The following is a 12,563-nucleotide window of genomic DNA, read 5'->3' on the forward strand; positions in this document are numbered from 1 at the left end:
CACTTATTTGGCATTCTTTTTTGAACCTACTTCAGCGTTGGCTAATGTTTAATTCTTTGTCTGCAGAAAATTTAAAAATACAAGAACGGGTCACAAACAGAGAGCTAAGACTGACTCTACCAAGAGAAAGCACAGCAGCTCCCTTCTTACTGAGGTTCCCACCTGCTGACGTCCCATTGTTTGAAGATGAACTGAAAAAAATAAACCCATTAGACAGGAAACTGTTTTTCACTCTTCTCTCAATACTAAATGTGCCAACCTCACCCCCAAAAGAATGAGGATTTCAAACTGTACATAAATACATGCTGGTTAGCTCAAGGCAGCAGTTTTCCACCTTTGCTTTACTCTGCCATTTGCTGTCAAAGTAGTACTCATCAAATCAGGCAAAAATACTGAGACTGACACTGCATGCTTTTTATCTGACAACAAATACATTTATCTATCCTAGGATGCACAAAGTGGAACTGTAATAAAGGACATCTGTAACAAGATGGAGGTCTGATGGTCCAGGCTCAGCAGACTAGCTGCCTGTTCTGCAGCTAGCAGAGAGAGAAGGATGCTCGACTTGGAAACAATGTTCCACTATAAACGTAGCTTATCATGGTGAGCTCCCCAGGCAGAGAAGACTGTTACCCTAAAAGAGGCACAAGAGCAGAGCTGATGTACAAAAGTATAAAGGGGTCTAGAGAAGGGAAGACTTAAGCCATGTACTGTTAGACATGCCCTAACAGCCACGCTTGTGTCTGGATGGAATTGGTACCAGCAGCAAATTCTGTCTCAGAAGACACACCAGAACTGTCTACATCATATTCTGGATAAAGTACACTGTATCAGCTCTTGCAGTTTGGTTCCTGCCAATAACTCCTCTCCTAACTGTAGCTTTAAATTGTAAGCAATAACCCATTAAAACATTTGGTCATATTTTAACAATACTCTGCTAAAAAGAGACTCAGAGTAAGTGCTTTTTAACAAACAGCAAAAACAATTAGAAGCTTTTTTGTTCAAAATAACCAAACTGAGTTTTACTGAGACCTACTTAAGAGTTTGAATTCTCTTGTTTTTCCCCAAGACAGTGGTTATACCTGTTCATAAAACTTAGCATGACAGAATGGCCAAGATAGAACATTTCACTATCATGAAGTACACGTTACCAAAGTTCTTTTCTGTCCTCCTTCTTGTATTTTAGATCTTGATTTATTTTTTAGGGGTATGGTCAAATTAACCCGCCAAAGGGATGGAGAAAACCAAAGTAGTTTTGTGAGATCAAATTAGTACAATCCCTTTGTTTTCTTAGGACCGTGAAAAAAACCCTGGAAGAACAATCTCAAATATAATTCTATTATTAAGAAAATTTGAAGGTTTTGACTGTTACAGGTTTGTTTGCTCTGCATATCAACTTTTTTTAACAAACACTTGCAAGTAACTTTATTTGTGAAACACACTGAAACTGAACAAAGGAATTCATACTTCTTGTAAGTTTAATAAATCTGCTGAGGGCCTAGGAAGGTTAGGGATGAGTGGAATCAAAATGAATGCAGCATTTTTGAGGCTGCAACTTCACAGTGAGTACCACTGTAATAAACACTTCCAAACATGAAGCACATTTTAATGGCAGATTTGTTTTTTTGCAGCAACACAATTAACTGATACTGACAACTACAAAGATTTTATGCTGCATGGAAGTCAAGCTCCTTTCATATGTTCACTCCTGGCTTCTGCTTCTCTTTGTTTAAAGAAAACTACATTCTCTGCTGGGATGTAGTATTAATAATTAAACTATCTATTAAAACTCCATTGCTAGAACATGAGTCACAACAACACTCATAAAATATTCGTAACTGAAGCATTGTGAGTACAAGAAATGAAGTCCCCAAAAGTAATATGCTCATGTAATTTGTTAAGATCCAAATCACTGAAATTGTTTTAGAAACCCGTGAGCAGATTAATGTAACTCATTAAAAAGTGTGCTGCCTAATGACTCCTGTTAATTAAGACAGCTCACTGTGAAAGATTCTAATAAAATAATTGCTGAAACTTTGATTAGAAAACACAACTGCAGGGAACAGTATTGACATGCTGTACATATAACAAGTTATAATTGAGAAAGCAAAATAAATAGGGAAATTTGCTTGTATTTTAATATCATTTGGCCATTCTCCTTCCCTCTCATTACGACTGCTAGCAGCTTGATTCAAAGCCTACTGAAGTAAACTGGAATGGCCACATCCATCTCAATGGACATTAAAGATGAGGCAGACTGGTCCTCATATCTTAGCAAGAGGACAGTGTGAGGGAGCCTCCAAACCATCTGCACCTCAGCAGTGCTCACAGACAGCAGTCCTTCCACCCATCTATCACTCCTTCCTCTCAGCAACACAAAGCTGCTTGTTGGTGTTTTTTTGTTGGTCTCTTTGGTGGAGAGATCTAATTAGCACTGGACAAAATCAAGGCTGTCCAGAGGAAGTTTCATGTGGTTGACACACACGTGGTAATATTGCCAGGAAGGCATGAAATCAGGGAGAAAAGATGAGAGTATCTATTCACATACCCAATTATCTCTACAAGACAGCAGAGAGTAATTAAGAGGTCCTAGGCACTATACCCACATGGACTGGAAAGAGAGAGAAACCAGCCTGGACTGTGTTGACCCGAGCCCATCACATGCTGTTCTCTCAAACACTCCCCAGTGAAAAGGGGCCTTTCACTTTCATTACTTTTAGCCAGACGAACCCCAGCAGGATTTCAGCACTGACTTTTGACTCCATGCCTCCGCTGGGCTTATGAGCTTGAGTGCAGCATCACTCAAGCAAATGCAACCCACGCCCACACTAGTTCTCAGCTGGCTCCTCCTGTGCACGTTATGCTTCCCTTCCAAGCCACAGACACAATAAAAAGTATGTAACTGCCCTGCTTTTTTAAATGAAGGACAGAACACCCAGCAGTAAGAGAACTTCCTAACCCCTAGGCTAAGCAAACTCAGGCTATTTACTGAGGCACCTTCATAAAAATGAACTGGTACAATTAAAAACATAACCTGGTAAAAGTTTCTCTGTAGAGAAGAAAGCTGGTGTTAAATACTCAAGTTTCAGTTTACTCATAACTAGCCTTTTAAAACTCTAACCTTCATCTCAAATGTGAAACTACTTTCTCACAGGTTCCTAACATACTGTTGTAAATACCGACAACGGTCTGTTGGGTTATGGGAGAAGACAAGTTTTTATACTGCTTATATACTAAATATACTGAATGTTAAGTAAATCCAATTATTTTCAGTCATGAGTATAAAGCAAATATGACTGCGCTTCCAGTGAACATATAAAACAGGAAAATGTTAAAAAAAAAATCCAACTATTTATCTTCTCCTCCATGGTAGGGATTAATTTTACAAACAGACAGCTTGAATGTTTTTTTTTAAAATGACATTGTACCAGCAGAATATTTTTCCCATTAAAAGACAGTTATAAAAGATGACAATATGTGTTTTCATTTTTCCTTCTTGCCTCAGGGCACAAGGTTTTGTGACACATGTATTAGGCTTGATCTTTAAGGGGTACTAAAAGAGAGAGCACAAAACTTTTTAACAGTTGACAACATCTCTCAATTTGACAAAAATTCTATGAAATTTAGATAGATTTAGATTTTCATTTAAAAAGTCAAAACCTGTGTGCCACCAGAAAGTTCATGTCAATGACAATTCAGGATTCCACAGGGAAAAAAAAAATTGTTTGGGTTGGAAGAGACATTTACAATTACTGAGTCCAACCACTCACCCACCACTTTCAGGTCACCACTAAACCCTGTCACTAAGCAACACACCTAGACATCTTTAAACCCTTCAGGGATGGGGAATCCACCACTTCCTGGGCAGCCTGTTCCAATGCTCGACAACACTTTCAGGGAAGAATTTTTTCCAAATATCCAATCTAAATCTCCCCTGGTGCAACCTGAGGCCGTTTCCTGTTGTCCCGTCTCTTGTTCCCTGGGAGAAGAGGCTGAACCCCACCTTGCTACACTCTGCTTTCAGGTAGTTGTAGGGACTGAGGTCTCCCCTGAGCATCCTCTTCTGGAGAACTAAGCAGCCCCAGTTTTATCAGCTCCTCCTCACAAGGCTTGCTCTCTACACCCTTCGCCAGCTTTGTTGCCCTTCTTTGGATACACTCCAGCATCTCAGTGTCCTTCTTGGAGTCAGAGGCCCCAAACTGAACACAGTACTCGAGGTGTGGCCTCACCAGTGCTGAGTACAGGGGGATGATCCCTGTCCTAGTCCTGCTGGCCACACTATTTCTGATACAAGCCAGGATGCTGTTTGCCTTCTTGGCCATCTGGGCACACTGCTGGCTCATGTTCCGCCAGCTGTGGATCAACACATGGTTTACATTTTCTCAATGATTATATGCAAGAAACTAAATAAACTCTAACTTAGTAGCAGTGGGCATTGCACACCTGCATAAAACTTCAAGAAGCTGAGAATACCTGGCACTACCACACAGGCCTCTGCCAGAACAGAGACCTAACAGTGAGGAGATAAAAAGTCTCTTGAAATCCATGACCCACACGCTATATGACCCCGCCACTGAAACCTGCCTAGATAACACCATAAACCCTGTGCTACTGAGAATACTCATCCTATCACAGCACCAGCCAGGACAAAATGGCAAGAACTTCCATGTGATGAAGACACTCATTTAATTAAACATTAAATTGAATATGGATCTTCCGGGCCTGATTATTTCAGTTAAGTTCATTCCACTATCCCATCAGACAGAGTAAAAGCTACCTTTAATTTTGTTTCTTCCTTCAGATCACGGTAAACAACTCATAAAGGAGCTCACTGATGCTATGCTGCTGGTGCTGCTGCTGTATCAAAGTTGTCAAACATCAGATTAAGCAGGTATCAAGTTAAATAAAATGGCCCCCAAATTCCTTCTCTTATTGGCATCTCTGTGACATTGACAGAGTATCTTGCACCCAGCTGTTCATGTAATTTCTGCCACAGATGCCCACATCAAAATTAATAGTTTTCTAACCACTCTGTACTGTTTGTTTCCAGACTTCCCAGCTTACAAGTAAGAAATCTAACAGTAATTCTAATTCAGCTTTACACAAATACACATACAGCAGACTTCACAGCTGTATGAGACTAATATTCCTTCTGCAAAATGAGAAGCCACAGAGGCACAGTAAAGCTCCATTATTATATGCTACCTTCTACCATCATTAGCAACTAAGAGCCTGCGGAGTATTAGGTTTTGGATAACACAAGAAGAACAATGTGCAGGAAAATTAGTACAGAGAGGATGAAACTAATGCAGAGTAATAATCAGAGGCCAAGAAGCCTCCAAGCTGGTTTCCAGAGGTAACACTCCAGAATGCCACCTTGCTTCATTAGCCTAACTAGTTCCTGTGTATTTACTAACACTCCATTAACCTGAGCACAAAACGCTGCGAAGGACTCCTCAACAAACATGAATATCCTGCAGTCATCAGCTAATGCCCTATCCAAACTGCTACCATCCGACACAGTGGTCTACCAAGCTCACAACCTGAAATTAGCAAATGGCTTTGGGTCTTTGTGGAACTTCTTTACCACTGGTGTCTTCTACTTGCAGAACCCGGCTGAAATTAATTCTTCCTAACACACATGCAGCTGCTCACTACACTGTTCAATGAGCTTTAGAACTACACTGGGGAGAACGATACAAAACTTACCCAGAATAAAATCACAGAATATAATAAGCACAATCTTTTTCTCTACATCAAACACAATCCTTGTTTCAGACTTCTCTGCTCTTCTGTTCTTCAATGCCAAGACACAGATGTTATTGTTATGTCCTGTGATTACAACTAAATCTTGGAAAAGCTACTTATATGTTACCTTGCACTGGAATAATAAGGGTTTCCTTCCTCCTCGAACCTCCTGATGATTGGTTCCTTCAAAGCTGCTTCATCTGCCTCAGAAAACTAAAAAAAAACCCAGGGAAATAAACACAGATAAGATATCCTTTAATATTTGCTTCCACAATGACAGCAGAGTTTTATATGCGGCATCATACTCAAACTGCTCAATTGATCTCCCCAAAGTTCTTTCCCCTTTTTACATACTATTATCAATTTAGCATATTTGACAACGAAATAAAAAAACACTTTTCAAAATGGGTGTGTGGGAAAAGAAGAATAGAAATATACTTAAATGAGTATAAGAATAATTGAGGATTAGCACCTGAAAAATTACTGAAGCCACTGTACTGAATAAACCACATTTTGCCTTTGGCAAATTTTTAAAATCAAACAAGTTCTGTATTATTCTTGCACTGGTTTTCTCTATGATCCAGGGTGGTCACCACCCTAATTCAGAAATTTTTTTCATTTCTAACACATTTCACTGACATTAATTACAATTGTTTTTCTTTAACTGGGTATCATCCTACCTAACCTAGGGATTTTGGAAATTAAGACAGAGAGAGATAAGGGTGAATCTATTCTACTCACCGAAGGACTAAGTAAAGTGTAGAAAAAAGAACTGCTGAGACATCACATGCATACCACTTCATTATTTTGAGTAACTACTCATGATAGATGCAATTTTAAGACATCACAATAAAATAATTTCTTAGGGGACTAAGGCACCAGTACAGATAAACAATGTAATTTAAAAAACACAGCAGAAAAGTGTACACAGAAACTAGAAAATATAATTAGACAAAATACCACTCATTTTCAATTAAAACGTTGAAATTAGTCAAAACTTTTTATGAACCTCTACAGACTTCTGCTGTTTTAAGTTTCATAATTCTCAGTCACTGAATAATTTGAAGATCAACTTTCTGTAAAACTGCCTACTTCAAAAATAATTGGAAAGACACTTTGTTCTCACATACTGGGCACAACTAATTGGTGCATAAAATACAAAAAAGATTACAGGAGGTATACTCCTCTTTTTAAGCACAGACAAGAAATGTCACAAACGATCTTCACATTTCAAAGAGGTGAACAATAATATCTCACAAATGCCTCATGCTTGTCAATGCTCTAGGTGGCATTGGCAGAGCAACAGTTCACTGGCGTCTCACTCTGTAACATCTAGCTCAGAAAATGAGCAATCCCAGCGACAGCAAACGACAATGATATTACTGCAAATGAAAGAAGAGAGAGGTACCTGTTTTCCCTCCCTGGCTTTTTGGTCCTTAGCTATTGTAGCTAGAACAGTTGCAGCTTGTTCCCCTCCCATCACCGATATGCGAGCATTTGGCCACATGTAAAGAAATCTCGGGCTGAAAAAAAACATATTAAATATTAAAATTAGACATTGCCTTATTTCCTAGTAAAGAACTAATACTCACTCAGCTAACAAGTAATTTTTATGCACAATTTTGCAATGCGTTGGTTTTTAAAGGATGCAAATTAACGTACTTCAATGCTTGAAGCATTATGTTTGAAAATATAAAAATTCTGCTTTTCTCCTATACTCAAGCAACTTAAAAATTTACTTCGCTCTTTCTTGAGTCTCTACACCCCCCCAGGAATTGTTCTCCTTAAAAATATCATCTAATTGGTTTAAAGTAACTTCAGTAGTATCTAGGACACTGAAGAATGAAAAAAACATTTATGTGAGTCATGTCCAAAGGGTCAGAGAAATAAATCCTTAAGGGTTCTGTAAACATTGCTCATAAAAACAAGCTTATTAAAGTGAATTAGGATTTTTTTACACAAGCTGGTGCTCTTCCTATGAAAGCAGAATAAAAGACAAGCCCATACTGAATAATGATTGTTTAGGACTGTACAATTTTTCCTCCAATAGCTGAAATGGGGGAGAAGCACATCAGCACATTTACACATTAGAAGATGTCCTCTGTCACCCAGTTCAAAGTTAATCATGACCCTAACAGTTTGAACAGGTTTGTCAGGTTGTTATTTACTTATGATCATATTCACTGAGAATGGTTTTGTTTTCCAAATAGCAAAACATCTGCAAGAGTTTAGGTAGTTCTTCAGAATGGTACTTCAAGGTTACATTCTCTTAACTTAGTCTTATCTCCTGGGATAATCTGAAGTAACACTTACCTATATGCTCTTCCACACATTCCATAGTTTCCAGCTCCATAAGAACCACCAATAATGACTGTTATTTTAGGGACATTGGCACAAGCCACAGCAGTTACCATCTTGGCACCATCTTTTGCTATCCCTCCAGCTTCGTATTCTCTACCAACCATGAAACCTGAAGAATTACAGCGTTAAAAAAGAGGCTCAATACTTTCGTATCATTATACTGTGCTACATGTCACATTATGTGTTTTATAGCACAGGCAGAAAAAAAATGAAGAACAAATCATCGGGCAAGGCCTTCACTAGCTGCTGACAGGCTGATTTCAGAACAGGCTAGAGATGCAGGTACAACAAAGTGCACAAGATGCTGTTGAAAAGTCATAGCTTCAGCAGTTAACAGCAAACCCTTCAACACAGTGAAACTTCAAAATATTGAGCTTATTCACCTGTAATATTCTGCAAAAACACAAGGGGAATATTTCTCTGGCAACACAACTGGATAAAATGTGTACCCTGCGTAAAGAAAAAAGAAGCCATTAAAATTTGGACTGGTGAAGCTATCACTACCAGCATTCTGAGGTCTGTGACAAGCCCCCTTCCACTGAAGTCCATGGGAGTATTTGCATCATGAAGTGCTGTACTACTTCAGCTTCATCCAAAGTCAACCGCAAAACACAGATTCACTCTAGCAGAAGAAAATGCCAAAAATGGGTCAGTCCAAGGGTAAAGCAAAAAAAAAAGAAAAAAATAATAAAGTATAATCTTTAGCTACCTTTTTCAGAGAAGGACTCTAAAAGCATAGTGATGAACACAGGAAAAACATGTGTCACAATTTATTACAAAAATGGAAAAGAAAAAAAAAAAAGGAATATTATTACATCATGATGCCTACAGAAGCAACATCACTGGCAAAGGTCTCTCTAAAAGAGAAACTAGTGAAATCTGACCATCACCTCTTACAGTACTGATATGCCAGCAAAGTCAGCAGAGGAACATTCCTTACATTTTTTTACCTTGGTAGGAAAAAAGTTGCAGCTTTCAACATTACAATGCAGTTTCATTTTTCTAATGAAAAGTATTAGAAATACTGAAAGACTTACTTTCAACTTGGAAATAACTGTTAAAGCAAGCACTAGCTGAAAACAATGTCACTTACTGCAGTACTCCAAGGTGAAAGTGCTCCTTCAGTATATGGAACACAATTTTGTGCATTATTTTATTACAGAAATAAATCAAGTAAAATTACTTCCCTTCTCCAAATCTCTCATCAAGGCTCCCTTTATCCTATAGATTTTCAACACTGATTTCCTCACCATTAGTTTAAGAAGCCTGCTAGAACAAAACCACCATATATGACTGCTATTATGAAAAACTCAAGTGACAGCAGTTTCTTCAAAAAGGAGAGAACTAAACCAAACAACAAAGAAAAAGGTAAGAAACCACTCTGCCATATGAGAAACTTTATCACCACCAATCCTCCAAGCGCAATCTGTAAAGCACTGCAACCATAATGTAATCACAATATTCCATCTAAAATGCCCTTTAATTCACAAATCAGATATTTTAGTTCACAGATTTTGAGACTACAGATGTTTTTACTCATTCGTCTAAGGCAGAAACTGCCACAGTGAAGCATGAAAATTAGATCTCTAGTAAACCCATGAGCTGAGTACTGGAACTCAGGTTTGAAGATTTCCAGTTACCAAAAAAAACAACCATGTGATTTATTGTAGGACTTCACAGTTTAGAGGTTAGAATTATAAGCAGAAGGGTATTCTATGTGATCAGCATGGAATTTTCTTCTAACAGCTAACAGCTGTAAGTTTTAGGATATATACTATTTCAACTGTGTTGTAGTCACATAAACTCAAAATCTGTTTTTCTAACCCTGTTTTCCTGTTATCCTGTATTGCCCTAGCTACTTCATATCAGAAAAATCAATGCAACACTGCTTCTAAAATATGGTCTGTTATTTTTACAACTTATTAAGCTATTTCATGTTTACAGGAAAAATGTGGAGCCAGTCCACTTTCAGTATTTCAAAAAGTTCCTTATTTCAAGAGCAAGTTGTCCACCAGAAGTTTTGTTTCTCAAGGGCAAAGCAGCAAATAATCTATTCATTTACCTTTTTTGCTGACTCTGAGAAAAGAACTCCATTGTTTCCAATAATTCCTACTGGATAACCAAATATTCTTGCAAATCCTGAAAGGGAAAGATAAATTTGTAAAATTTCACATATTTATTTTACCATTGCACATTAAGATAAGTTTCTCTTGGCAACATGAACTGCTATTCTTTTGAAGAAAAACATTATTAAAAATATTAATGAGTAAGCCAAACAGAATGAATCCAGCTATAAAGCCAGTAGGAACATAAACAGAATAATTATATTTCTAAATACCTGTAATTAAAGTATCCCCATACAAGGCCTTGAATTCATCAAATTTACTTCCGTCTACAATTCTAGCAATGACCTTAAGAAAAAATAGAAAAATAAAATTCATAGTTTTTACTATGTTTAGAAGGAAAGATTATGCTAGCATATAACTTAAATGCTTTCTATTTAGAGAACATCAAGCAGCCCACCATCTAAATAGTCTGGATGGTAGGCAAATCCCATTTAACGTGTCATTTATTTACATGTTTATAAAAAATGGAATTTCAAGATTAAGAATATTCAAACAGAACCATTTAAATTATACAGGAACAAAGTTTTCCTGAGTAGTTAAATTTCAAAGAAGAACTGCTATCTCTGGTTACATTAAACATTAATCAATAGACTCACATTTATGAACAGAAAAAATATAGAGCCATGAGTCACTTTCTTAGATATAAGTTTATAATCAGCTTTGCTTAATTTTGTAACATAAAAAATAATTATGATCTGTTCTGAGTTTTCTCTGATATGCAAAGGAGTAATTTTATACAAATATAGAGCCATTGCTAGCAAGACATTTGCCAGAAGACATTTACTGAAACTTTACAGAACATAAATCCAAGCTGTTATAACTTTTGAGAGTGTAGTATGAGACTCAAAAAAAAAATGTTCATTTTTTTTTTTCTTTAATGCAAAGCAAACCCTACCAATTTCTGACAGAGTATTTCAAGAAAGGTATATAGTAAGAATGTTGCTAAAATAAATACTTGGTTGGTAGTGAAAAAGGCTCTAACCTATGCAAAATATGAGAAAGGATGTGATCTCAGATGATGGTAATGAGGCAAATAACTACAGTAGACCTGCAGTAGAGTACAACAGTCTCCATACATGGTTTGGAGATAACAGAATTGTTTAGGGTGCTTATACATTAAAAAATGTCTCATCTTTACTTCCACAAGATTAACAGGAAAAGCTATCACATCACTCAGCACGTCTATAGAATGCTTTGCCAACACAAAGTTCCCTTTTTTCCTGGCAGCTTTTTCACAATGTTTTAATATTCTCATCCTTGCTCAGCCTTAAAAGTGTAACCAAAAAGCATTATTTTTTCAGCATGTCCTTGCCATTGCAAAGGATTTGGTGGGAAAAAAACCATCTTAAAAGATTTTATGAAATTTAAATATTCACTCTATACCCAAATTATATTTCAGTAGACAAACTATGATGACACAAGGAGATTTCCTGCAAGAAAACTGAGTTTGTGCATGTAGGGCACACAGATCTTGCTTTTATATTCATACCTCTTTGACGTCAAAATTTCTTTTTAACTGGTCTCCAACTATTCCATATATTTCATCTGCAGGAAATAAAGGCTCTTCTGATGGTTCTATAGTTACCTGTAGCAATTTAACAAAACAATTTACACAACAAAGAAAGTACTAGTTCACACTATGACATCAGAAACCAAATAATAATTAATTTGTGAACTGCTTTGAGCATAGTCTCCTCATCAGCTACATCAGAATGTCTGTACTGGCTTGTCCTCATTTTGCACAAAGATCATGTGTCTTAAACTGAAGTTTGGTAAACCTTTCCCACTGTTACCCTTGTTTTTACTCCTGTGTATGTGTGCTCCACTTCTTCTATGTTATCAAAAATTAAGCATGTCCTCTCCTTTGCTTACTTTCACCCTGCGCCCTATTAGGCAGGCAGTATTCTAAAGAACCAATGAACATGTTTGTCATGCAACTAAATACAACAATTTGCTTTCCTTCAGCTGCTGAGCTTTCAACTTCAATTCACCCTCTCACATCTCCTGTCGACGTAAGTTGCGACAATTCTTCCCCCATCTGCTATCCATTCTGTTTTCTACAAGGAATTTTAAAATCAATACAATACAATGACATGATACAAATCTGTTGCCTCAGTTTTATACCTTTCATTAAAAATATCAGAAATGTATATTCAAAAAGATGTTTTAGCAGCTACCTGATTTTAAGCCCACAGGAAAGATCATGTGGGCTTTAAAGTAAATTAGAGCACCTGGAAAGACTGGGTCAGTCTCAAAGTGTAGTTCTGTGATTGTGAAGCACTGCTGGGGTTGCTTCACTCTTGCACATAATCCCAGTGATTAGGAATA

At 37.2% G+C, this 12,563-nt stretch overlaps 1 protein-coding gene across 1 annotated transcript in view; it reads right to left on the reverse strand.

Moving 5' to 3' along the window:
- Window positions 1-12,563, reverse strand: part of MCCC2 (methylcrotonoyl-CoA carboxylase 2 (beta)) — a 31,877-nt gene that overhangs the window by 1,131 nt on the left and 18,183 nt on the right. Inside the window, exons 10-16 of the mRNA XM_008941051.1 lie at window positions 11,725-11,820; window positions 10,448-10,520; window positions 10,172-10,248; window positions 8,493-8,559; window positions 8,062-8,218; window positions 7,157-7,271; window positions 5,876-5,961 (exon numbers count right to left, since the gene is read on the reverse strand). Coding sequence (XP_008939299.1) covers window positions 5,876-5,961; window positions 7,157-7,271; window positions 8,062-8,218; window positions 8,493-8,559; window positions 10,172-10,248; window positions 10,448-10,520; window positions 11,725-11,820 — 671 coding nt within the window. The remainder of the gene's footprint in view (window positions 1-5,875; window positions 5,962-7,156; window positions 7,272-8,061; window positions 8,219-8,492; window positions 8,560-10,171; window positions 10,249-10,447; window positions 10,521-11,724; window positions 11,821-12,563) is intronic.

This window comes from Merops nubicus, unplaced genomic scaffold, assembly GCF_000691845.1.
Source record: "Merops nubicus isolate BGI_N331 unplaced genomic scaffold, ASM69184v1 scaffold33665, whole genome shotgun sequence".
Taxonomy (NCBI): domain Eukaryota; kingdom Metazoa; phylum Chordata; class Aves; order Coraciiformes; family Meropidae; genus Merops; species Merops nubicus.